The sequence below is a fragment of the Ooceraea biroi genome, chromosome 10 (genome assembly GCF_003672135.1).
Source record: "Ooceraea biroi isolate clonal line C1 chromosome 10, Obir_v5.4, whole genome shotgun sequence".
Classification (NCBI taxonomy): Eukaryota; Metazoa; Arthropoda; class Insecta; order Hymenoptera; family Formicidae; genus Ooceraea; species Ooceraea biroi.
In genome coordinates this window covers 8,970,471-8,995,667 of record NC_039515.1, presented here as the reverse complement: position 1 = coordinate 8,995,667, position 25,197 = coordinate 8,970,471, and the positions used below count along the sequence as shown (strand labels likewise).

The window sequence follows — 25,197 nt, the reverse complement described above, 5'->3', positions numbered from 1 at the left end:
TCCGGAGAGACCAAACTCGCAGAGTATTCATCACTGAAAATTGTAACATGTTGCATTAAAATGATAAAGTACGTAGACAGTCGTCGAGTCTGTTCGATGATGTGCAAAATGATATGATAAAATGATATATTGTTCCGCAGAAAATAAATAAATATTATCGCGAAATGATAAAGACTTAAGATAATCGCAATTCGCAATGATAGGGAAGTAAAGACACCGTTTATTAGGATTGCTTTCAAAAATAAACATTTATTTCAAAATTAATGCTTACCATTAATGCTGTATCCTAAAAACTAAGGTCTCTATCCTAGACACCGAGCGTGTTTAGGTGTTGTCTTAAGATTCCTTAAGAATTTACTGCATTATTAAGTTGTGTACAATTTTTGTATAGTACCGTAAATGGGTTTACGAGCGAATTCAAACCCTAGTTGATTCGCGAAATCACATGATACCCTTCGCGCGTTTCTAGCTCTTTCAAGAGATCAAAACTTGAAAAGATCCAAGGATAAACAGAAAAAAGACTCCCAAAAAGATCGAAGGATATGGAAGTATTCCATACGACAGATTTCTCGAAATGCAAAGAGACCAAGGATATATGCGAGGACTCTGAAATCGAAAAATCGAACGAAATATCGAATATAAAATATATGAGAATTTTCAATTCTCTAAAGATCCTGAGATCGAAACTGGAAAATCCAAAAAAAGAAAACCCAAAGATCCTCTGACTTAAAGACCCGGAGGTTCAACGTCTTACATCCTAAATGCAACGCACTTTACTCTTGCGTTCATACCTATAATTGATTCGACGAGCAAAATTATGTATACAAAAACTGAGTTGCGCGTTATTTCTCATATATCACCAGACACAATCCGACAGTTTTCTCTCACTTTCCAGTATCGCGATAAAGAGTAAAATGATAGTACCGCTAAGTGGTGATATCACATTTATGGTTCGGAGTATGCGCTATCGAGGACACTCTCTTAGACAGCATCCTTAGTAGATTGTACCAATTCTCCAAACGACGTTTCCAGACATTGTCGTAGCTCCGCGTAACTTACCACTAGAACGCTCTGTTCGTCCCGAGACATGAGACATATCTGTAACAATTATTTTCTTTTAATATTTCCTCTTTTGTTTCCTGTTTGATGTTAATTTCGCGCATGATTGTCGAGAGGTGCCTACCTTATCCTGCGAACCCGAATCGAGCTTATTGAAGCAAGCTACGACATGCGCCAGATCCAACCAGGGCCTTCCATCCGTTGTCACTTGATGAAACACATAGTCCCTAAACAATTTGAGCATGTAACGATCGCCCGTCTCTGCCCACGTGGGTTCCATGTTAAGTTCTGGCCTCTCATTGATAGTCGCCAGTTTGACAAGCAGTTTAAACAGTCGTCCGTTCTCTAGTTCCTTGGCAAGCTCATTTTCCAGAACGTCTAACCGTAACTGGGCGGCATCCAGCTGCGTGTAGAATCGCGCGCCGATCATCGGCATAAGATCCGTGACACTTTTACGGGGCTGATTTGACAGCAAGTATCTGAAGAGCAATGCCATTACATCGAGTAACGCTGTAAACGCGATAAAATCATTGGCTGGTCGAAAAGTCGCGAATTTTTACGTACAGAATAAGATTTCGAAGGTCCGTCGAATAGGAACGTGTGATCAACTCGATGGAGGCTGACATATTATCGCGGTGGACGGCGATGAGACTCCGACACGCCAGCGCTAGAACCAGCTTGCCGAGCGCCACTAAATCCTCCTGCTGATAATGCGGAATGAGACTTAGTTGATTCGTCGTGTTTCCATCTAGAGTGACCACGTCCGGAATGGCGACGCAACTCAAACGTAGTCGCGTCCGTGATGTAAGCAACACCTTAGTCGGATCTAAGCATCTGTATGCCAAACCTGTCGAGTGCAGTTTCGATTAAAAAGCTTAATTAAACTAACAAGATAAATAGACAAAATTCAATCGATATTTAATACACGTGTAATTCGATTAAGTAATGCAATTTCTAACTCACAAAAATCTTAAAATATCTTATTACATACAGTGCTATAAATAAAATTCAATATCATAAGTGATAATAAAACAAGATACCATCGTCTTTTCAGGGAGCAATGAAACACTATCCTTACCAGCGGCATGAATAACACGAAATGCGGCAGTGAGTTGAATGATGTAGCTCCAAATAACACTCTCCGGCAGCATACTGCTATGTTGCTGCCTCAGAATCGTGTTCTTGGTATGGCTGTAAGGCCGTGGCGCATTCGGATCCGACGAGAATGGATCAGTGTAACCGTTAAGCTCCGTTGTTGCAAAGTGCTTGTTTAACAACGTCTCCGAAGCGGGATGATAATCGTATACGAAAACCATGGCTGAGAAGAAGGAAAAACAAGCTTAGTAAAATCATACGAAACGCGATAACGAGCGAAAGACGATGTGCTTCTCTAAAATACGCACAATGATCGCCAAACGCCTTGGTAGTGAAGACTTCCCTCAACTGAACAAGATTCGTATGCGACAGTCGCTTCCACATGTCGACCAGTACCATGCATTTTGTGTTGGCAAGTCGGAAATCTACGAGCATCAAATTATTAAATATATGAGAATGATTGGTACTCTGCGAAAACATCTATGCAAAGCCACTTACCGTGCACGCGACGTAAACAGTACCGCGTGCCAGTCTTGATGTTGGTAGCCTTGTACGTGGATGTTTGATACCCAAGGACTGTCGAGGCTGGTTTGTGAATCGGCTCTAAAGGACACAGTTCGTGATAACTGTCAACCTCAGTGGGCAAGTCAGGAAATCGTACTACGTCGGGTTGCGCCAACGTCAGCGCATTCTTCTGCAGTATGTCCAGTCGTAAACTCTCGCTGACGAAGAAGCTCGGGGTTGCTTGGGGAGGTGGTGTGGAGGGTGCGGAGGAATTATTGGACGACGGTGGCTTCACCGGTTTCACGGGTTGCAAGTGCGACGGTGTACCCGGATAAACGTAGCCGATCTGTCCTGTTGCCACGGGTCCGATCTAACGTGAGAGAAATAAAAGCATGAAAATCTCACAATTGTTACTCGAGTTTATAAAAATAATCAAGTGCCTTAGTGCTGCCTGCCTGATGCGTTTATCCTCACAAATCAAAATATTTCTCTGTTTAAACATATTTTTTTGTTTAGATTAATTATATGGTTTCAAGTGCTTTGCACTCGTTAAAATATTAAAGAAACGGAGAGCATATTATTCTTGCGAACGCAGGCACAGAGCTAAAAAGACACTAATGCACTGTCGTTGCTTAATTATACAGATTGTGACTTACAGCTTCAGTACCATCCTCAGCTCCGACAGCATCGCTAGTGGCGTTTCCGAGATAAAAGTATGTCGTACCACCTACATTCTCTTGCGAGTGCGTATAGGAGTTGTTAAAAAGATTTGGCGAGCTGCTATTGCTACCTGTAAGGCCTCTTCCTGGCACAAACTCGGGACTGGCAGTTACCTTCTTTTGCGAGTCCAGAGAAAGATTGGACAGATGTTTAGTCATAGAACTCGTGTTCAGTCCTAGGCCAGGACTTTGGCGATTCTGTATGGAAGAATTTATACACGAGGATTATCGAAGCGTTTGCTCAGTTGTATTATCATTAATCACGCGAGGAACGATGAATTACCATGTAGGTAGCAAGCTTGGACTCCAATGGAACTCCGTTTGTTTGAGGAGTGTATGCAACAAACATTGATGGGTCCATCGTTTCTTCAGCCACTGCATTTACCAGTTTCGTTCTTATCTTTCACCCTTGCTCTCTCTACTGTCCTTAACTAACTTCACCATCCACTTTTCTCTCACTATGATTTTTCTACTGCTTGATTGCTCTTGGTATTTTCTTCTCTCTACGTTCTGGATATAAATGGGAGCACTTGCCTCCTGCAACATACCTTATAGCACCATGAATAAAAATATTCACAGAAGCACACAATTGTCAGGTAATACAAATGAGTGCAATTATAAGTAGCTATTTAATAATTGCTTTATTGATCTAGAGACAATTTTTTTGTTAAGTTTTCAACGGACTCGGTACACGGTAGCACAAAGGTATTCACTTGCGTTCCACAAATCTGATCTTTCTCGACGGAACAAAGACCCGTCCGCAGCGAATTCACGTAAGACACCGCAGACACTGCATTTTGACCACAATTCCAACTAACTCATGTCAAAATCAATTCCGCGATGAAATCGCCGGTGAATCTCCCCCGACGAAAGAAGGGAAAGTTACAGAAAGGAGATCGCGAAATTTGCGAACAATTTGGAGACGTGGATTATTTGAAGGGAGAAGCGCGAGCAAGCTTCGTAATGAAACGACGAAGACTCCACGACGCGAAGGCTGGCATGGCGAACGAAAATAAAGAACAGCGGAGAGCGCCAAAGCTTAGCAATGGCAGCTGATTTTGACAACAGGCCGACAGGGACAGTGCACGCGACGGCGGACGATTCTGACCCGCGATACTCGGAACGACGCGACAGGGAAAAAACTACGCGCGGGACGTGCCAACGCTGGCGCGTCCGGAAGGCGCGCGCGAGCGAAACGCGGCTACGTTGAACGCGATCAAAACCGACATAACCCAATTCGCGCCTGTCACCGTACGCCGCTGGTCGCGCGTCGCTTCGCGTCGTTTCGCGTTGGCGTTCCGTCGAGTCACGTCGTCGTCGCGTTGCCTTGTCCAGCGGCGCAACGACGCGGAAATTCTGCGGCTCGCTGCCTCGTCTGCGTGATCGGACGGACAGGCGAACGAACGTACGGACAAACGAACGGGTAGACGAACGAAAGCGGACGGACGGACGGACGGACAGACGGATGGATGGATGAACCGCCACCGCCGCCGTCGGTGCTTTCCTTCTCCTGTTACTCTTACATGCGAGAATACGCGAGGCGCGATTGACTGTACCGTGTCACAGCATGCTTCCATTCAGCAGATGCTAAAGACGAAAGCGCACACAGTCCACTCCGTTTGCTCCGCCTGGCCGTTACGTGCGTGCGTGCGTGTTTACGGTGCAAGTTCTCTCCCCTTCTAGCTTCCTCTCTCTCCGTACGTGTGTATGTGCGCGCGCGTGTGATATGTATACGTGTAGCGCGTATACAGTTAGTGCGTGTGTGTGTGTGTATCGGCCGCCTATCCAGATCGCCTCCCCCAACCGCTCCTCCTTCGCCATCGCTTGCCCCTCTCCTCCCCCCTACTCACCTCTCGCGAAAGCGCGCGCTCCCGCCAGCCATCGCGCTCGGTTCCCTTCGATCGCATCGCAGCTGTCCCGCGCCGCGGCGGCTGCTTGTTGTCTCTTCGGTGGATGGAACGTAGGAAGAATGGCGACGGTCGATTACAGGCGCGACAGTTTGAAATCACACATCGGGATATCACGTGCTTTTCCGAATGGACTTTGCCTCGCTTTCGGCAAACGAGAATTGGACTTGAGGCGAAATCAACGAGGATAGAACCTCTCACTTTTTCGAGGCCTTTCGTCCAAAACTGGGAAAGGCCTGATGCTTTGTACACTTGTATTCTCCTTCGAGCAATTGCTGCACACCATACATGCATCGTTTACTTTCACGTTTGACGCAATTTGACGCACGCCGGACCGCGTGTCGCCGGGCATGTGTCGCGCATATGCGCTCGGAGCCGCTCGCGGTGCGCGCAGGCACACACGTGCGATGCGTTTTCTGCGTGAGAAAAGGCGCTCCAGAATTTACATCGTGATTTTCCCGACGATTGATGAGGAAAGAAAGATATGGCCAATGCCGTTCACCCGTTGAGTTACAGCTGTCCGTTGATAGCAAAGTATATATATATGTATTTTTGTCCCAAATATAATTTATTTATAAGAATTTATTTCTGCTTTCATCATTTATTATCATTTATTCATACTGAAAAATGCAACGCATGTGAAATTGTACTCATTTTAACGTGATTTGTTTGCGGCAAGAATCAGTGTTCGATAATTTCAAGATTTTAGTAGCCATTTGTATTACTCTGAAGTTGGTTGCAATCAACGGTACTTTTATCAGAAACGCAACTAGTTTATGTACTTTCTCTGCACTCTTTGTACGAAACACAATATTGTTTTTGGAAAGAAATATTTAAAAATATCTATGAAATAATATATTGTTTTCCTTGACTCGTATGTGAAAGATATCAAATAAATGTGTTTTAAAAAAATAGTCCTAGGAAAATAGTTGTTTTGCAACTATCTCAGTTTATCGATATCGGTGGTTTATCATATGTTTATTTTTTGAAGTTGCATTTGATATGAAGTAGATATTCTATGTAAAAAAACAAAGAGGAAGGAGAAAAATGAAAACTAGAAAGAAATAAGTGCAACTACAAAGAATTTAAAAAGATCGGCATGATCGATATGTATCGATAGTAATTTCAACATTATTCAATATTGTTAATCATATTCATGATATTCAGGCGCGATCCATTTAGCGCTATAAATGCTTCAAAACACTTTCTTCGCTCCTTTTTATTTGAAAGAAGACCTCCGGGAAGTTAGCCGGGCAACTTTTACTTTTTTAATTTTTTTTACGAATCGTTTGTTGGTCGTTTGTCGGTTATTATTGGCCTAATTAAAATTTTTGTTGGCTAATACTGTTTTTGTTTTAAAAAAAGAAAATTTTGTGGGAAGTTAGCCGGACGAAAATTAATTTTTTATCATTTTCGGCTCAATGGGCCATTCAGTACCTCTAAATACGTGTGATTGGTCCCTCGTTATTTATTTTATATACAGAGATATTCGAATCTTAAAATATTAATTTCATAAAAGTGTTTTTATAAAAACTTAACTGCAGTTAATGATTAATTAACTGATTATGTCACTATGATAAATTAGAAGCAGCCAGTTAAGTTTCTATAAACTTCAATAGTTCTTTAATATTATTTCGTAAGAAATGCTTATACTGTAAAAATCAATTGTATATTTACATAAATCTATATAATCTATATAAATCTATATAAATTAGAAATAAAATATTTGTTACTACTAATCCATGTACGTGTATTTCAAAATGAAAATTTAGATTTGCGGAAGGTGAAAAGTGAAACATCCCACAATTAATAAAATACTGCGACATTTATTTCACATTTTAACTCTAGCCGCGATACAATACTGCGTTATAATTCAGTATTTAGGTAAATTAGTATTTGTACAAATATATTATACTGACCAAAACAATAATTATAGTAACAAAACAATAAAGAATACAATAGAAAAAACAAGAATTATAATGAATCCGAAAAATAAATAATTTAATAAGTCGGCGTTAGTATTTGAGAATCAATTAATATAATACATTTTACAATTTAGTCGAATTAAAGTTTCCCGATCCAGAGAGTACGGTAGCAAGCGGTCTGTCGCAGAATGAGCTTCTTCTTCGCATTAAGTTCTATATTGAAACTAACTTATTAATCAAACGTGCCTCGGACATTGGATTACTATAATAAAGAAGAATTAATTTAGAGAATATTGATCATTATTTTTTATCATCATCATCATTAGAATATATTGTAAACGAGGAGATATTTACCAAGAAGTATTTTGAAAACATGAACAACATCGTTTGTCGAGTATGTATCTCTTGGGATGAGGTCGTTAAATCTGACAATTTCCCGATCGTGCCACAAGACCTCCAACATAGCCAGAACCTCCTGAACTGTCAGATGTACGGATTCCGCCGCAATCCTTGAGTCGACAATAAGAACAATATTATACATTCTTATTATATACCAAACAGTATTTTTTCATAGCAGGCTTGAGACAACAACGCGCTGAGTATCGTGCAAACTGCATAGTAGACGCGCGCTCAAAGATCCTGTTTTTTTTCAATTCGTGATTATCGATTCTCCAAGTATTTGTCTATGAAAAGCCTGGATCAGTATTGACAACTTAGAACGTTGTTACGTCAAGCTCTAGCAAAAAGAAAATAACTTCAAATTACGGGGTGGAAGATTTCGAGACGCGATCTCTTATTTCCCATTGACGCCATCGTTTCTCCAGCATAACTTTGACATCGAGGAGGCTGTCTTCATCCGCGTCATCTACTTTCATCTCGACATCTTGCACGGCGCTGCTGAAATAATTAAATTAAATAAATATTCAACAACCCAGGAAGAAGTGCCGAGAAAAATGATAATAATGATAAATAAAAACTACTAGTCGAGTTTTGACTTTTTGATTCTTGATCATTAGTTTCATACTGCTAATTAATTCCATTTTATCAATTAAAATTGTATAATATTCAGATCTTTCCAATTTTCGAATATTGTACAATTCTAAGATAAATGATAAAAATATATGTATGTCGACAATCGCATCATCTACTTGGCTGTACGATTTTAATTAGTTTTGTATTCTTGTATCTTCGTAATCTTTGATAATACAGAGACTCACTTAATATCTTGCTCTGAAATGGCCATGTCTGCCTCTGCTAACAGCACCGTTGATGCCTCTGGAGTGCTGTGTACCGTTGCCGTTTCTGCCATTTCATAATCGGTGGGAGAGATATTCGAGATGCTCTCCATGGCAGTACCATCGGCAGCAGTCGTGGCCTGCAACTTTCTAAGCGTACTCCATTCCTCCGTAGGATGATCCAGCCTGCTCGTCGTGGCTCGTATTTCTTGCACTGAAAGAAATACGCAAGTCCTTCGGGTTACATCGCAATATCTTATTTATATCGTACATCGTTAACGTAAATGCCTAAAAATTGTTCACTGTCTACACAGATCTACATCATACTTGACGTGGCTGCGTCCTCTTGGTCTGGAGCCGTGAATGGGCCTCTAACGTTATCAGCAAACAGATCATACAGTTTTCTGGCCCATCGCTTGGGCTGGTGCGAAGGTCGATCGAACAGTTCCATCGCTGGTGGCGGACGATGCACTTGTGGTAAGTCCAATTGCTGAAAATAAGGAAGAGTGATTTATAATCGAAACTCCTGTGGTCTCCATCAGACGAAAATGTTTACGATATTGTATTTATTTATTGACGTTTCTGGACGTTTTTTTGTTTTTAATTCGCATGCGTGCAAATCCTGCAAAACTACGTAATCTGAAAACCCACAGATTTGCAATGAATCCTTGTATTCTGATGCCACTCCTTGAGCGACTTGTCCTCCAATCTGATTTTCTTATCGATAACTTTGCCTCTCTTTGGCTGCTTCTTGCTTTTGAAGAACTTCGAATGCACAGGTTCCAGTTCCATGTCTAATTCAGCTTGTTGTATGAGAGGCATCTGTTCCTCGGGTAATGGAGAAGCTGGTGCTACTGTCCCTTCCACAAGTATCTGGGGTACTGTCGCATCCTCCAAAGGAACAGGAGGCTTGCTGTGGCAGATATCTGGGCTACTACTACATCCTCCAATGGAACGGGAGGCACATTCTCAGAGGATAACTGTAAATAACATATTAAAAATAATAGTTAAGTAAAAGAATTAATGATAATATTATTATACGATTATACGAAGAGGAGAACAAGACAAAAGGGTGACAAAATTACAAAAAAGGAAAGAAAAGATGTGATTAACAATGAGAAACAGTTGATCTATTAATTTGAATTGTTCACACTGTCTCATGATGTGTTAGTCATAATAATTATACATATATATATGAATAAATATACGTACACGTCTTCGTTTTGTAGGTGTTTTCACTTGCGGATGTGTCTGTCGTTTTTGCGGAATCACAGACACTTTTGCCATCGTATTTAGATTTACTTGTCGACTCATGCGCAAGTACTGGAGGATACCTGAGGATTCCCCGAGGCGACTGCATCTCTCGATGGGCCTCTGTTAACCAAATTTAATTTAATTTAATATAACAAAAAATGTATATTATATACATGTGATGTATCCTACCTTCTGCGATTTCACTGACGTCTCTCTTTCTGTTGTTCACATTTTGCATGTCACTACAAAGAATATAATTATATCAAAACAAATTATTATTTTTTCTATGCATTTTAATTAAGACAGAAAATTAAAATTATTTCTTCTGTAATTTTAATTAATTGTGATTAATCATGAGATTGATTTGGATTAAATTTTAGAGCAAGATAAAAGGTAACACAAAGTAGAAAATAATAAATGGTACAGGATATAAATTGTTATATGTATAGATTGCGTGAAGAACTTTTGCGATTTAGGGATTGGGATCAGCCAGTTACGGTACAAGGAAGACACAGGAATCGGGCACTAACAATGCGATCTCGCCGTTACGATTGAATAACAATTCCAGCTCGTCATCGGTGAGTACGCCAAAATTCAGGTACGCGTCTTGCATCTGCATAAACGAAAGCAAATTCAGGATCCGTTGTCTATAGAGAAGCGAGCAAAGTCAAAGCAAATCATTGAACCAAGCATATTGGAATCTGAGGAACAGTGTAAGCATATATATTATGGAATCTAAGGAACAGTAGGATGATCTGCTGAAAGAGATATAAAATTTTATATCTCTTTCAGTAATTTTTGATAATACTATAAAACTATAAAATATTATTAAAAATTAATGATTATTATTTTATTATATCGATATCTGATTGTTTAAATGTGTAATTGTTTAAGTTTTTAATTTGTTTCCAGATTTATTATAGAGAAACGAATATTCTCTAAAGAGCAGAATAGTAATATGCATGTGTGGTGCGAATGTATTTTTCGAAGATGATGTATCCAATTATATTTGTAAATTGTAAAAATATAATATAGCGAACGTGAAGACGAGAATGTGAACGGCTGCCGTGTTGTCAGCCGGGGACACGATAACTTTTCAGGCTTTTTCGACAGGGGCAATTTCGAGTCGAAATTTATATGGTAAATAATTATTCCGGTGAGATGAGAGCGGGGTTGTATAATAAATTATCCAGCAGTTTATACTGACGCGAGAACTAAAATGAGGACCACTTACCCAAGAGACGAGTCGCCTCGCGACCGTCCTCGCCGAGCCGCTTCTGATTCTGACGAATTTACCCGCGAACACGCGCGTCGATATATCCATCTCGGTAACAGCGAGCGAAATGAAAGTAAACAGGGTGGAAAAAAAGTTTATCAGGATCGAGTTCTCATATGTTGTTATTATTATATCCCTCTCGCTCGCTCCTATTACTGTCTCGTACGCTCTACTGGTTGTTATTGCCGTATCTCGCTCGTTCCTGAGAGAATATTAACGATATTTGTCCGGGGCTCGATTCTCTAACTCACTCGTAACTTTGCGTATGCGAGTGGTTGAAATGCGCATACGTTTATCATCGTATCACCAATTCGTATTCTTTAAGACAATATGCGGTCGTTCGTATTTAGATACGTATACGTATCTTTTATACATTAACATTAATAACTGTAAAATACATTAACATTAATATATATATTAATGTTAATATAATTATTATATAATTTATTACATATCAATGTATATATATATATAAATAAGTTTTGTATTATACATATTTATTTATAATTTACATGTTTTTACTTACTTTTATTTTAGTGTCCAACATAGATTTTCACTGTTTCTGTTTCATATATGGTGCTAAATCTCTTATTAAATTACGCACTAATGGTTTTGTTAAACGAAATAATTTTATAAATTTTTCATCGCTTATATTGAATGCATCAGCTGCTACGTGTCTTATACGATTTCTCCGCATGACGACATGTGCAACTTCAGCCTCTTGTGCAATCACAATATTATTAATAATATTCATTTTTATTTATAAAATTCTTTAACATTACACGCAACGTGCTCGTAACCAGGATGCGAATACGTAAAACCACTCGCAGCATTGCGTATGAAAATTTGCGTATACGTTTTAATGCGTGTACTTATGTGAGGTTCGAGAATAGGTTTTTAAATACAAGCGCTCGTAACTCTGAGTTTGCGCATACGTTTCTCTTGCGAGTTAGTTAGAGAATCGAGCCCCTGAACTAAAATGGCGTGACAGTATTTCTTTATACCTTAAATCATTCAATAACATAGAAGGGAAACCACTGATGGAATTTCGTCTCTTCTTTTGAATAGAATTTCGCTTTTTTAAGCGAAACTGTGATCCAACAAACGTTTTAATTAGTTTATTCGGAAACAACAGTGAATAAGCATACACATGAATATACATATAATAATACACATGAATAAGCATACACACACTGTGCGCTTTATTTTGTCCAATGAAAGTGAATCTTTTCGTTTCCTACTTCACTCCATTCGCCAATGCAATCTCTTATCTTCACACTCCTACATCATCGGCAAATACGACAAGGCCATCGCGCGCATGCGCGCTGCTCCGGACAAATGACAGAAAAACAGAACGAGTACGTAAGTGCACTCAAGTGCATCGCTTTGTCCCCTTGCGCGTCGGACCGTGATTTTTACCGCTCCGGCATGACGCCGGTCGTCGGAGACGCGCGTTGCATGCGGCGCGATCGTGTTCATTGACGCTGCCGCGAGTGTCAGTCGCTCCGCGTCTTCGTGCGAGACGCAACGGGATGCGAACGAGCGCATCCGCGACTCCGTCGGCACCAAGTTCATCCGAAGCGGTGCACCCGGAGGACCGGCGCTCCCGCGTCGACTCCCCCGCACTGCGTCATATCTTATTAATACGTGCAATACGTCGCGCCGCCAACACGGTCGCGAGCGAACGAAAGGATCATCGAGCGTCAATGCCCAGCGTTATGACGCTTAACGATCGTCAACGAAGCCGCAACGAACGCGAGAGCGATACGCATCACATCCCCGCTATGCCGCTGTGTCAAGTTAGGCGATAAGGTTTAACGAGGAAACAAGCAAAGATGGTGCGCGTAATAACGGTGCACAACTTCCTGGGGCAGAATGTCGCCCAGATCGAGGAGCCGACGGCGACCTGCACCGCCGCCAGCCAGGGTCGCGAGATGCTCCTGCTGGCGCTGCCGACGCACTGCGTCGAGGTCTGGGAGCTGATGAACTCGGACGTGAAGCTGCGCACCGTCTTCCCCACTGTGGACATGATCAATCAAATGGTACACTGCACCAGGGGTGACTACATTGTGACACTGGAATCAAAATATCTCAGAGACAACGCGAGCAATAATCACGCGGGCAAAGCCGCGTCTAATTTTGTACGTATTTACGTGAACTGGGCGATGGTGAAGGACCAGAGCCAGCCGATGCGTGCCAGAATCGCGGGTCGCGTCACACCGAGCCTGAACCGACCTCTGAACAGCCTGGAGATGATAGAATTGCCGCTGAGCGTGCAGCCCACCCTGGTCGCCTGTTGCCAGAGCACCGGGAACCTGCTGGTGGCTTCAGGCAACAGCGCTATTCTGCACGAGTTCAAAGTAGAGACGCAGCAGGTATCAAAGATGAAGTTCATCGACTTCGAGCCCAGACCGTGGTCCCTGGGATTCACGTTCGCGCCCACGCACATGGAAATCGTCGAGGACTTCGTGGCGATTCTGGATGACGTGAATTTGTCCATTTTTCGCCTGACGAATTCCATGTACGAGGACATTGATCAGCTGAGTTCTGTCGCCTCCACGAATTCCTCCTCTGTTGACAAAACATCCATATCTACAGACTCGTCTCTCGTGGAGAACAGCAGCAGCCTAGGACAGGAAGATGCGTCGCTGCAGGGATCCAAGTGCAAATCGGTAGATCAGGATTGTCAGTACGTAGCACCTGAAAACAACGAAGCTGAACTGACGGTGGTCAGTGCAAAACCCAAAGACAAGAAGCATAAAGGTACGAAGGGCAGTACCTGGTGTAAATTAGAATTAGGTGACCTTGCTAAAATGAAGTCAAGCAACAGAAATTATATAGACTGGGAGCATTTGGTGTACAACGAGAAGGACGAGATGCACAGGTTGATTACACAGGGGATCGTCGATCCCGCCTCGCAGCCGTTGACGGTGAGCCTGCCGTTAATAAGCCTGGAGCGGGTTGGACCCGGTCACGCGGTCAGTCCGTTCGTGTTGAACTCGCCGGAGGTGAGAATCTTCATCAAGACAACCTCTCCTGATGTGGGCTGGTCCGAGAATTATATGATAAGAAACCTGTTATGCCTGAAAATCGGTACCGGCAACAATAATGCCGCAAAGATGGATGGAATTCTGGAGGTGTTCAGATGCCTGGTCTTGCGGCCGTTGTACATGAAGAGAGAATGCAATAACACTGGCGTGAAGAAATCCATGTTGAGGTCCGACAGGTACAAGCACCTGCAAGGCGTCAGCTGCTTCGTTTGCACCACGCAGGAGGGATACTTGTATCATTTCCCGGCGGCGGGTAACGGATCGTTGGACGCAACGTGCCTGACTACTTACCCCTTCACCGCACCCGTTCATCACATAGCTTTGGAACACACGGTACTCCACGCACTGACCGAAGCTGGCTTGGAGACCTACACGCTGCGCCTTTCTCATCATATCGCGAGATTATCCAATTATACGGACGGTGTCAGGGCATCTTGTCCCAGCGTTAGCGAACCAGTCAGCCTGATCGGTCTCAGGCCGTTCCTGGGGATACAGAGACTGTTGCCGACAAAAAACTATATTGTTCTGTTGGCCAAAGCCGACAGTTCGTGGACCATGTACTCTCTGAATGTACCCAAACTGGAAAACGTGTACTTCGACATCCTGAACGCAGCAAGGAATCACAAGTCCTCCAGTCCGAGCACTTACCGACACTTGCTGGGCGAGGCGCACGCCCTGTTACGTTTGACGAAGGACGTGTCTTATGACGGTCCGGATAACGAGCAATCCGACGACGTCGCGCACAAGAGCGATCTCAAGCTGAAGAATCTCTACAATCAGTCGTGCGCGTTGCTCGGAGATTACTACATACGATCGGAAGTCGATTCAGATTGGGATCTGTGTATACCGTATTACAGAATGTCCGGGTTGAAACCGTCGGAAGTGTTATCTAGGAAGTCCAGCCAGGACGCGCCGGGCCTCCTAACTTTTCTCACGGACGCGTTGCTCACGATGAAGAGCGGATCCGAAGCGGACGCACTCTTCCAGGGCTACAACATCATAGAGATCATCTGCAAGCTGGAGAAGGAAGACCTGTTGAAATTGATCTTCGGCAGCCCGGTGCTGAGAGAGTACACTACCGAGAAGCTGATAAATCTTCTGTTGATACACGAGATCGACGACACGGTCAAGCTCGCTCTGGCACTCTTGTACATCCAGGCTGATAAGCAGGAGCAGGCAGAGAAGGCGCTGGAGCCGGTCTCGGTACGCTGCATCAAGCGGATCGTCCTCGAGCGCTGGGAACTTCTCTTCGATGTGACCGCGATGAAGAAGCGCAGTCCGATGATCCCCACCTTCTCGGATTTCGCCGGCACGCTGATGCTGATCAAGAACACCACGTTTGCCGAGATCCTGATACAAATAATAGAAGACGAGGATACGTTATCGCTGCATCAGATCATACAAGTGTTTCTAGAGTACCTACCATCGCGAGTCGGCAGAGACGGACATAACGCGGCTGCCACCCTGCAGGTCTTCCTGGAGAAGTATCTGCACAATTACTTCAGCTCGAAAACCATGATTGAGTGGTCCATCGTGAACAAAAATCAGATACGCTCGGACTTCGCGCTTGTTGAGGCGTTCAAGTTGCTGGTGCGCTCGTACTTAGGAAAATTAACTCAAACGAGGGTCTACAAGACCGAGTCGAAGGAGGACCAGAGCGGGGAAAACGACAAGGAATACTTTATGTTCGCTAGGTATCGGCCGAATTATCTCAGCAAGATGCCACCGTATGCCAAAGATTACCAAAGAATCCTGAACATGAATGACTTTAAGGACCTAGCGAACTACAATAACGTGTCTGATACCGAGAAGATTATACCTAAGGAATTGTTCAAACTGCAATCTGTGCTCTCTTGCGAGTTCCTACCGGTAGAGTGCTTGCACGAGGTAAAGCAGTTCCTCGAAACGCAGAACATTGACGGCGGATTGTCCCTGAGAACGTTATGTATACAGAATACGGAGGAAGTAACGACTATTCTCATGGATAACTGTCCGCAGGCGGTGGTGCAGTACGCGAAGGTATTTCTAACTTGCGTAACTCGAGATGCTGAGCTCCATTTTTTTTAAATATTCTTTTACAATCTTTTCCTTTTGCATTTTAGGATAAATACATGAAGGATACCGAGTGGAAGTATCTTATCGAATTAACGCGGGACAGGATCGCCACGTCAACGGCGCAACAGGAACTGCAACTTTTATACACACAGATGATGAAAGGTGAATTGAACGTGACAATTAACAATACACGGTGCAATAAAACAGAATAAAATATGATCTATCTTTCTTGGATTTGCAGAGATTTTTAATTATCTACCGCACGCATTGCCTATGAAGAGTCTACATCGCATCTTACCAAGAGATGACATGGCAATGTTTCAGAGGTGCACCGAAATGTGTAATCAAATTATGCACGCGGATCACGTGAAGTCGTTGATAATGGAGACCGGGCAGCAACTGTTGACGACTTTAAAGTTGTAAACGCCGGCGGCATCATCACGTATCATTCATTTAGCACATTTTTAGATAATGGAAAGTGATAATTCAGGAATTACGAATAGATAAATTCCAATATCACGTTTTACCAATGATATTACGGAAGACTACTCCATGCGCACTTGTACTCGCAATTTCTACAAACTTTCAGACATATGTTCCTGATTGATACAGTCACTTTAAGCCGATGTTCGTTAGTCGATAGTTGTGCTGATGCACGCATTTTTAACAATAGGTAACTCCCATCAATTATTATATAAAAAAAAGGAAAGAGAACACTCGGAGACAAATACTGAAATGAATAGAATTCGTCTATAATTCATTGTTGAATCGTTCTATATAGATATATTATATTATGACTAAAGATGTAAAATCTGTCCCAGAGAGTAAAAGTACGAATGCAATAAAAACCAACTTAAAGTAGTGACACGAGGTAACCATCCACGGAAGTTAAAAAGTTCGAAGAGCAATATTTTTTATTTCCGTACGGGGAAACGTTAGCGTAATTAACCCAATATATTTACAAGTTATTACACAAGTATCGAAATACTGTGAACGAAAATGGAATTGTACCAAGACTTGACGCACAGTTGATTATTAAATCATCTCCCCTCTGGGACAGAAGATGCGTCTTTAGCGAAATGGATTTTACTAAAATAGTTTTTATCAAATCTGTTGATCCTAACGAGTAGCTTTACGTAACCATTTTTGAGTGTTACAAAAACGTGTAACTTTGATGTGCCTTTAGGAATGATTTCTCTTTATTATAAATCTAATTCTGTTAGAATTGATCAATATAATATTTATAATTCATTATAATATGATAAATATACACGTAATATCAAGCAGCTTTTCCCTTTTATTACATCCTATTTGTTTTATATAGTTTTTATTTCTTAAATGATAGACAACAATTGTGATTAAAGCTATTAATATAAAAAAAGATATAATTTTATTAATATTATATTTAGTATATATATATATATATATAACAATAGTAGCAAACATAAATCATTAATACAGTTTTCATGGAAATAAATGTAATACAACTTCTGCAACTGTTTGCAATAGATTTAATATGCATTTATATTCCTTTAATAGATTTTGAAAAAACGAATATTGAAATTAATGATATCAACATTTCTATAAAAATGATTACCAATATAAAATATATATTAAGGTATACATATATGCATGTATAAAAGAGAACCACGATATTTTCTCTTAACTACATATTCTAAAAATCTAAAACTAAAATTGCTACAAAAAAAAATACCACTTTGAATACCAATTTGAATTGAAATGGAGAAATGAGAGCTCAATATTCTGTACACTTGTATGTACATTTCATTTGTATGTTCATTATATACAATTATGTCAAATATTTTCAACCTTTGCGAACTGTTAAAATATGTTCGAGAAACATGATTTTTGTATTCTTTTTAACTGAATTACCTTTGCCTGAAACGATTTATATAAGTGTGATGTATTATATCGATATTCCATTTAGTTTATGCGACTTCAAATTCTTTATTCAACCTCGACAAGTCTCTGAAAAAAATGAGAAATCACACGATTTTGAAAAATATATAATAATTAAGCGATTAAGCGTTAGTAATTATTAAGTGATACTAGTCGTGCAAGACCTCCTTACCTATTTTCTACGTCGTTCATCAGCTCGTATCTGTTCATGAACAGTACGACGAATCTTAATGTGGTCCATATCGAGTTGGACATTGCTCCATGGGATGCTTCGCTACCTTGCGGTCCCATCCCTGCAGCTTGCTGATTCAAAACTGTCAGAAGATGCTCTCCAGCTTCCCTGTGTAATGTTGTAAGGCCTCATTATTATCGAGCACCGTTATCTACAGCGCAAAAATTATATACGAAAGAAAGAAGATATTACTTGTACGCGCCGAGAGTAACGCAGGATACTCCAAGGTTGTATCGCGCTCTGATGAATCCAGGCGATAGTTCCAAGGCACGATGATACATGTTTATGGCTTCCGCCGACCGCTGACCGTTAGCCAAAGTCGCGCCCAGTTTGTTCCACAATCTCGAATCCTTTTGAAAACAAACGTAAGTGCAAACAAATACGTATATCGATTTAACTCAATTTCAAACGAGGATTGCACTTACGTCAGGTCGTACTTGCAACGCTGCTCGGAAGCAATCTGCGGCTTTATCATACTCACTGTACAAGTTAAACAGTATACCTAGCCCGCACTGCACGTCGGCATCGATGCCGTCCCGCGGATTCATTCTCGCGGCCTGAATGTACAAATCCTTGACTTCGTTATACACCTGGCTGGAAAAATCGATGCGTTAAAAAAAGTTTTCCTCGTTAGAGAGATTATTACATCAGATTGTAATAATCAATAGCACGAAGGCCTGCCATTTGTTATCGGTATCTCATTATCTTACTCGAATAACAGGGTGGACATGCCCAGAGGCAGTTGCTCAGAGTTTTTGAGAGCGGCTTCCGAGACGGAAAGGTGATTGTACTTTTCGTTCTTCAGCAACCATTCCTTCAATGTTAGGCAAGCTTGCTTCTGGAAAGACTCGTTCGCGTACGAAGCCGCGAGCGTCATAAGCGCAACGCTGTTTGACGGATCGAGGGACAAACAGCGGTTTAAAGCGGAGATGGCCAGGGGATCTTGCTCGTTCTCAGCCTGCGTCTTTCCGAGGAGCAGCCAGGCCTCGACGTTATTTTCATCCTGCTGAACGGCTGCTTCGAAACAAAGCACGGCGCTTGGTAGATCTTCTGCCTCTAACCGTCGCTTGCCCTCCGCCAGTGCGTTTGGCAAGTCCTTCATGGGATTCGTCTTGCAAAACTCGTATTCTTTGTTAAACGTGGCGTTGTAATCCGATTGTGCCGTATTCATCTCGTTCAACCGTTCCCATGTCGACTCGTAGACATCATCGAGACTGTTTTCTAGAACAGCGATCATTTCTGTGTCAATCACACTACTATCTTATCACTTTTTGTACTTTGATCATTTTTATACTTAAGAGTAGACGATAAATTAAATGTAAAAGAATATGTTTAAAATCAAACAAAAATTGAAATCAATTTTATTAAAGTCACCTGTGTTTTATATAAATAAATACGAAGCGGTATGCATTTTCTAACAAAGAAACCAAATACAAGGGTTGGATAAAAAATAATAGCAATACTGCCATGTCACTGTCCGTGACGGACGTGAGTCAGATGGCCATAGGATTTCATTAGAGTTGACAACGGATTGTGAGACGAGTTAGTGCAACGGTTTCCTGGAGCACCACCTTCATCCAGCACTCGGCAGAAAGCGACGACACTTGTTGGCAACAAACCCTATCATAATCTTCATAATAGTGTGAGGAGTCGTCACACTGCTGAGCTGTCAAGGATCTCCTTCGTTGGCGATGGCAGATATTGAAACATTCGCTATAACTCGGCACAAAGCTGTCAAGGAACGCGGTATCTATCCGGAAGCCATCACTACCGACGATTCGCCATACTCACCCGATGAGTCCGTGCGATTACAATCTTTTCATCAAAATGCAAAAAAACTACTGCGAAGCAAACGTTAGAACATGAGAGACGCGATTATCATCCGCGCTAGAGCGGTTCTGTTGAAATTCTGTTCAAGGACATCAACAAAAGCGGACGCGCTGATGTATGACGCCTTCCGCAAAGTGACAGAAGGTGGTAGACATGGGGAAATTACATTGCGGATATGTAAGTGATTTTACATCTGATAATAAAGTTATTTCAGAACTATAGAAGTATTGCCATCATATTTTTATTCAACCCTTGTATATACCTAAAGCAGGATTCACGAATTCGTCCATCCACGAGCCTGCCACTGTCAACTGCTCCTCCATCTTATTCAAAACTGCATGATCGCTGGCATTATCGGTCACACCATCGTCCGTTTTCGGCTTGTCCATGAAAAAATGCTCTATCCATTCATCGACTGTGGAATCCGAACAGGCGGTTGCTTTTTGATCACTCTCTATTGGAGCATCAGTCTCCTGTTGCATAAATTTCATCAACTTCGAACGCGCCGGATTCTCGTGTCTAACGTTACTTTTGTCGTCGTTCGCGTCTATCCTTTGCTCCACATATTCCTCCGCCCATTTGGGATCTAGCCCGAGCTCGTGAGTCTCGTGAGGAGGGAAATGCAGGCTCGCCTCGGACTGTATCACAGGCAGACTCCACGTCCTATCATTTGCACGAAATTCCTGAAAGATTGAAAGATTAAATTATCACCAATTAAACCTCTAATTAATCCTTTGATGCTCTAAAAATCTAAAGATGTTATGTAAATTTACATGAAGTGACTCGGTGGGTTTGAAGCACGCGTTGCTCCAGGCTGCATCCAAGTCGGCTAGCTCATTGGCAACGCGAGGTGCCGTGATCGGCGGACGGATAGTTTTATCGATTTCTCTCATCTCCTGCAGCAGACTGTCCATGCGAAACGTCTGCGGGCATGCCGGTTCCTGCAGGAACTGCTGGACCAGCTGATCAGTGTCTGGCGTCTGGCGTTCGTTCTGTGAGTCGAACGGCCGATGGATTCCTTCCTCCTTGAAGCCATGGTCTCGCACGTAGTGCGACGCGAGATGTATCAGTGAGCTGGGACCACCGCAGTCACCCTCCACTAATCCGTGAAATGCCATCCCTTCAAATTGTCACTGGCTTCTTCCACTGTAACGACTGAAAACATTTACCACATCAGTCTTCCTACTCATATTGATTTGATATGAAGACCTCTGCGTCTTATGTCGGTTACGTCTGAACTGTAGCATTGGAATAAGTTATAAGTGACGTCTATGCGAGATATTATCAAAATGTAACAGACACAATATTTCTTATCTAGTAAATGACAATGCATATTTTAAGTACGCATTAGTGAATTAATGTTGTCCGATATGTCTTTACGTTTCATAAAGATATTTAACACACGAGTCATCCATTTTTTTGGTTCTTGAGCACAAAATTAAGCACAAATTTTAGGGTTATAATTAATTGTGCCAATGACAAAATATTTCCTTTAAACGTAATCTCTTTTTTTAATCGATTTGATGCCTCTGTACCTATACCACGTCTTCGACCTGTTAATATTTTCGAAATTTTGACGCCTATATATATGCAATTTTTTTTTATCTATTGAACGGCATTGATGGGTTTGATACACACGATTAAAAGGAAGCTGTGCAGGTTATGATATGAAAAAATTATTTAAAGTCAAACGTTATCATCGTTTCATCGTTTTCACAATGACATCAAATAATTGGGAAAATTTCGATTTTGCATCAGGCAAAGCGAATATCGATGGCACGACGAGAAGATAGAAGATCGAGCGTTCGAGCGCGTAAGCACCGTGAAGTGAGCGCTCAATTTCAAAACTGATGTATCATTTAATGAAGCTTGGCGCAATAGTCAACCGTTTCGTCGGTGCATTTCTTTTCGCAGTCTATACGGCGTAAAAACAACTGATGATTACCTTGGAGTTGTTTCGTCGCACTTGCACGCACGGTTCTTTACCACTTGTTACCACACTGTTATCATGACGTGCATTTGTCAGTCAAACGAAATCTTGACTTCAGGACTTTGCACCCTATCAGATTTTACATAAGACGAGAGGAGGGGGAGAAAAAGCTGGAATAATTTTGTCGATCGTCGGAATGCACGCGGAACAGATCGACAAACAAGAGCGACAGAGATGCAAAGATCCATTGGTCAACAACCTGCTCTTAACTTTCATGTGAGTGTAAAAGAATCTTTCTTGTTTTTTTTTTCTTTTCCGATTAATCGAGATAGTGCCGTCTCAATTAAAAGATTATCAGATGAAAAGAAGTAAAGACGAAGAAAAAAGAAGTAAAGGAAGGAAAAAACGGAGACGTGTGGCACGTTCCGTTCGATCATTCTAACCTTCGCTGTGCGATATCGCTGCGTGACTTCAGAGTAGTCTTGTTACACCACTAATGGGGATCCAATAGTGTCATGGGACGCAGTATCATTGAACACCATGCGCATTAACTCCGAAAAATCGTCCTGTACCTACGAAATACGTATGCACACGCACACACAATACGTGTGCTTATTCACATACACTTACGTAGCAACGATTCGCGATTGCACAGCGGCGTTCGCTCGTCGTGCGTTACCGCGCATGCGCCGCCGTCACTTCGCCTCTTCTTTTCGTCCGCTGATTGGTCGCCGCTCAATTGTTTCGATACTTGTTTCGATAGAGCTAGTGCAGATTGCGATTCTCGAATTCGAATAGTCAGTTTACGGAATGCATTGCAACGGCTTTTGGGTCGCGGATTTCGCGCGTATTTTTGGTCGACAAAAAGCGAGTTGCGCGAACGGGAGATACTCCGAAAGGCTGCGTAAGATAACGTATCATTTGAAGTGAGCGCGCTTTATATATTTATATATATTTATTTGAATAAACCTCCAAATAAATATTTCCGAAGAACTACCTGCATGATACAGGCGTAGCGTAATGGCCTCCGCGAGTTCATTACGTTCGCCTCGTAATTTGTTGTCAAGAAAGCTCTTAATATCAGCTTCGAGATGAATAAAAATTTGTATTTTTTATTATATGTATACATTTTATTATATACGACACGATAGATTATCGATATAACTAGTATATTATTATATTTCTACATATATGAAGCAAGTTCGCAAATTGATGAATATGCTATGTATAGAGTACGTAAAGCATATATATATATATATATATATATATATATATATATAAATACTAAATACTATCAAAGAGCGTTATCCCTTTGCATTCCTTAATACATTTGGATGTATGAATAATTGTATGTGTTTTTATATACATGCATATATAGATGTGTGTGTATGTGAATGTAGCACATAAAAATTATACATTTTATATGTTTTACACGAGAACGAACAGGAAGAGGATTAAAAATTTGTTATAATTAAAATTATTTAGGATTATTTTGTAAATTTTTCCCTCTTTCTTCCAGCTTTTTAACAAGATGTTGCCATTCCTTTGGAGAATGCGTGACATACCAGGCCACTATTGCAGCAAACATTTCCTTTTGTTTTTCTGTGCATCTCTTGCATTGAGTTGCAAAAGCATGGGGTAAGTAATCTGAAACAATAAAGAATATTGCATTGTGTAATTAATATATGTACTCTCTTCTATGTGCACTTTATCACAGTAAAGTGCAGTATCCTTTAATAACATAAATCATAAATAATTAAATTTTGAAAATACACAATAATTTTAATGATATAACTTTCAATGTGATATGTATAAAACATATGTATTATTGTATCTTTTATTTCCTTTTTTCGTTTCATACTGAATGTTTGATATTTAAGATTTTACAGATTTTGTTCATTTAATGTTACGTTTACGAAAGCTTTTTTTCTTCGAGTTACAACTCGCATTATCGGTAGAAAATTTTATATAATTCTTTTTATGTTGTTTTTCAGACTTATTCGACACACAATCATCATGCAAAAATAAGAAGTGTTTACGTTTAACAGATATTGTCACACTACGTACCTTTGAAGTGTCTGGCAGGAGCTGTGGTGCATGGACCATCTCCAGTGAAGCACTGGTAATATTGCTGTCGCAATCTGTTATTTTTGAGGACCGTCCAGATGTCAATGTAATCATACTTGTCCGAATACAGCTCTATCGGTTTCGCGAAAATGCACGCTAGCATGATCGCTACCACCAGCGCGATTTGTATGAGCTTCACCATCGTTACTATCGATGTTAGCACGCTATGTGATGGACGCGTCAAGCCGACACTCTTTATATATGAAACTGGCTGAAAACCGGCCGTGACATTTTTTACTTTTACTTTTTTACTTTTTTCAGATTTTCGTCATGATATCGCGTCATATACATATCATAAATAAGTGGGATGTGTATGAATTATAATTCTTATAATTAATTCTTATAATTAAACTCACGATTCTGATATGCTTTTTTTTCTTTATAGCTGATGAGTAATGAGTTAATTTATATTCCTATGCAGTATTCTCTGTTTACATTTTTGCTTCTTCAAATTTCTGCCTGGGTTATAGAACATATATATTACGTTTTCAAACGGCCTCTATTATATTTGACTTATTCTCCATCTCTATCTATCTCTCCATCTTCATGTAGAATTTTTGCATATTATTATTCGAGAATTAATTATAAAAACGAATCGTTTTTATTTTGTCGACAAAGGTGATAGAGATTTAGACATCCCGTATATATTTCCATAAATCTGCCATAAATTATGTGTGTGAATTCAATACATTATAATTTTCTTTATTCTCTATCTCCATCTCCACCTGGAATTTTTGCATAATATATATTATTATTCGATAATTAATCATAAAACGTTTTTATTTTGTCGATAAATAGGCAATAAATTCGGACATCCCGTTTATATTTCCATAATTCTGTCATAAATTGCGTGCGAATACAAAATGTAAAGAGAATGATGATGATAATAATTATGATTAAAAAGGTTTAAAAAATTAACAATTAATTAATTAAAATTTAACAATGACTAGCGTTTGATATGACATGTTTTTTATATGATATGTTTGATGTTGAACGTTGCGAGTTTGCTCGCACGATTCGGGCCGATATACATATGTATATGTCTGTATTACTATTTTATGATGTCCGTTATATCGACG

At 40.8% G+C, this 25,197-nt stretch overlaps 5 protein-coding genes across 9 annotated transcripts; 1 reads left to right on the top strand and 4 right to left on the bottom strand.

Moving 5' to 3' along the window:
- Positions 1-223: 223 nt before the first annotated feature.
- LOC105283689 (PAN2-PAN3 deadenylation complex subunit PAN3) lies at positions 224-4,783 on the bottom strand. The gene is made up of 8 exons (XM_011346656.3): positions 3,661-4,783; positions 3,315-3,575; positions 2,653-3,028; positions 2,463-2,579; positions 2,138-2,377; positions 1,624-1,906; positions 1,184-1,538; positions 224-1,098 (listed from the first exon to the last, which is right to left on the bottom strand). Exons 1-8 carry the CDS (start codon positions 3,736-3,738, stop codon positions 982-984), a joined length of 1,827 nt encoding a protein of 608 aa, XP_011344958.1. The 5' UTR covers positions 3,739-4,783; the 3' UTR covers positions 224-981.
- LOC105283688 lies at positions 3,797-11,355 on the bottom strand. 4 transcript variants are annotated; one of them, XM_026973192.1, is made up of 10 exons: positions 10,933-11,355; positions 9,888-9,940; positions 9,657-9,818; positions 9,096-9,424; positions 8,772-8,934; positions 8,427-8,658; positions 7,975-8,103; positions 7,564-7,718; positions 5,228-7,471; positions 3,797-3,925 (listed from the first exon to the last, which is right to left on the bottom strand). In XM_026973192.1, exons 4-9 carry the CDS (start codon positions 9,264-9,266, stop codon positions 7,446-7,448), a joined length of 876 nt encoding a protein of 291 aa, XP_026828993.1. In that variant the 5' UTR covers positions 9,267-9,424; positions 9,657-9,818; positions 9,888-9,940; positions 10,933-11,355; the 3' UTR covers positions 3,797-3,925; positions 5,228-7,445. The 4 variants fall into 4 exon arrangements, with proteins under 4 accessions (XP_026828993.1, XP_026828992.1, XP_011344957.2 ...); XM_026973191.1 differs by having other exon boundaries at positions 7,975-8,106; positions 10,933-11,352; XM_011346655.2 differs by lacking the exon at positions 10,933-11,355 and having other exon boundaries at positions 7,975-8,106; positions 9,657-10,908.
- A 947-nt stretch (positions 11,356-12,302) lies between these two features.
- LOC105283686 lies at positions 12,303-16,783 on the top strand. Its single transcript, XM_011346653.3, has 3 exons — positions 12,303-16,043; positions 16,127-16,241; positions 16,321-16,783. Exons 1-3 carry the CDS (start codon positions 12,810-12,812, stop codon positions 16,500-16,502), a joined length of 3,531 nt encoding a protein of 1,176 aa, XP_011344955.1. The 5' UTR covers positions 12,303-12,809; the 3' UTR covers positions 16,503-16,783.
- A 575-nt stretch (positions 16,784-17,358) lies between these two features.
- LOC105283697 (peroxisomal targeting signal 1 receptor) lies at positions 17,359-22,659 on the bottom strand. 2 transcript variants are annotated; one of them, XM_011346676.3, is made up of 8 exons: positions 22,435-22,659; positions 20,835-21,216; positions 20,324-20,744; positions 18,942-19,452; positions 18,657-18,825; positions 18,424-18,581; positions 18,172-18,339; positions 17,359-18,068 (listed from the first exon to the last, which is right to left on the bottom strand). In XM_011346676.3, exons 2-8 carry the CDS (start codon positions 21,177-21,179, stop codon positions 18,029-18,031), a joined length of 1,812 nt encoding a protein of 603 aa, XP_011344978.1. In that variant the 5' UTR covers positions 21,180-21,216; positions 22,435-22,659; the 3' UTR covers positions 17,359-18,028. The 2 variants fall into 2 exon arrangements, with proteins under 2 accessions (XP_011344978.1, XP_011344979.1); XM_011346677.3 differs by lacking the exon at positions 22,435-22,659 and adding an exon at positions 22,007-22,428.
- Positions 22,660-23,453: 794 nt separating this feature from the next.
- LOC105283774 (ejaculatory bulb-specific protein 3) lies at positions 23,454-24,995 on the bottom strand. The gene is made up of 3 exons (XM_020033076.2): positions 24,052-24,995; positions 23,787-23,851; positions 23,454-23,638 (listed from the first exon to the last, which is right to left on the bottom strand). Exons 1-3 carry the CDS (start codon positions 24,258-24,260, stop codon positions 23,469-23,471), a joined length of 444 nt encoding a protein of 147 aa, XP_019888635.1. The 5' UTR covers positions 24,261-24,995; the 3' UTR covers positions 23,454-23,468.
- Between the last annotated feature and the right edge of the window lie 202 nt (positions 24,996-25,197).

Bases quoted from the DNA above. Each gene is read 5' to 3' on its own strand.
- LOC105283697 (XM_011346676.3), bottom strand. From the start codon at position 21,179: ATGGCATTTCACGGATTAGTGGAGGGTGACTGCGGTGGTCCCAGCTCA. The intron at 20,745-20,834 runs GTAAATTTACAT...TCAATCTTTCAG, and splicing joins AACCCACCGAGTCACTTCAT to GAATTTCGTGCAAATGATAG. The intron at 18,582-18,656 runs GTAAGTGCAATC...TGTTTTCAAAAG, and splicing joins CGTTGCAAGTACGACCTGAC to GATTCGAGATTGTGGAACAA.
- LOC105283774 (XM_020033076.2), bottom strand. From the start codon at position 24,260: ATGGTGAAGCTCATACAAATCGCGCTGGTGGTAGCGATCATGCTAGCG. The intron at 23,852-24,051 runs GTGTGACAATAT...TCAAACATTCAG, and splicing joins AGACACTTCAAAGGTACGTA to TATGAAACGAAAAAAGGAAA. The intron at 23,639-23,786 runs GTTATATCATTA...TTATTGTTTCAG, and splicing joins TTATACATATCACATTGAAA to ATTACTTACCCCATGCTTTT.
- LOC105283689 (XM_011346656.3), bottom strand. From the start codon at position 3,738: ATGGACCCATCAATGTTTGTTGCATACACTCCTCAAACAAACGGAGTT. The intron at 3,029-3,314 runs GTAAGTCACAAT...CTCTCACGTTAG, and splicing joins CTGAGGATGGTACTGAAGCT to ATCGGACCCGTGGCAACAGG. The intron at 2,580-2,652 runs GTAAGTGGCTTT...TGATGCTCGTAG, and splicing joins CTGTTTACGTCGCGTGCACG to ATTTCCGACTTGCCAACACA.
- LOC105283686 (XM_011346653.3), top strand. From the start codon at position 12,810: ATGGTGCGCGTAATAACGGTGCACAACTTCCTGGGGCAGAATGTCGCC. The intron at 16,044-16,126 runs GTATTTCTAACT...TTTGCATTTTAG, and splicing joins CGGTGGTGCAGTACGCGAAG to GATAAATACATGAAGGATAC. The intron at 16,242-16,320 runs GTGAATTGAACG...TTGGATTTGCAG, and splicing joins ATACACACAGATGATGAAAG to AGATTTTTAATTATCTACCG.
- LOC105283688 (XM_026973191.1), bottom strand. From the start codon at position 9,266: ATGCCTCTCATACAACAAGCTGAATTAGACATGGAACTGGAACCTGTG. The intron at 8,107-8,426 runs GTGAGTCTCTGT...TAATTATTTCAG, and splicing joins ATTTCAGAGCAAGATATTAA to CAGCGCCGTGCAAGATGTCG. The intron at 7,472-7,563 runs GTAAATATCTCC...TCTTTATTATAG, and splicing joins TGTTTTCAAAATACTTCTTG to TAATCCAATGTCCGAGGCAC.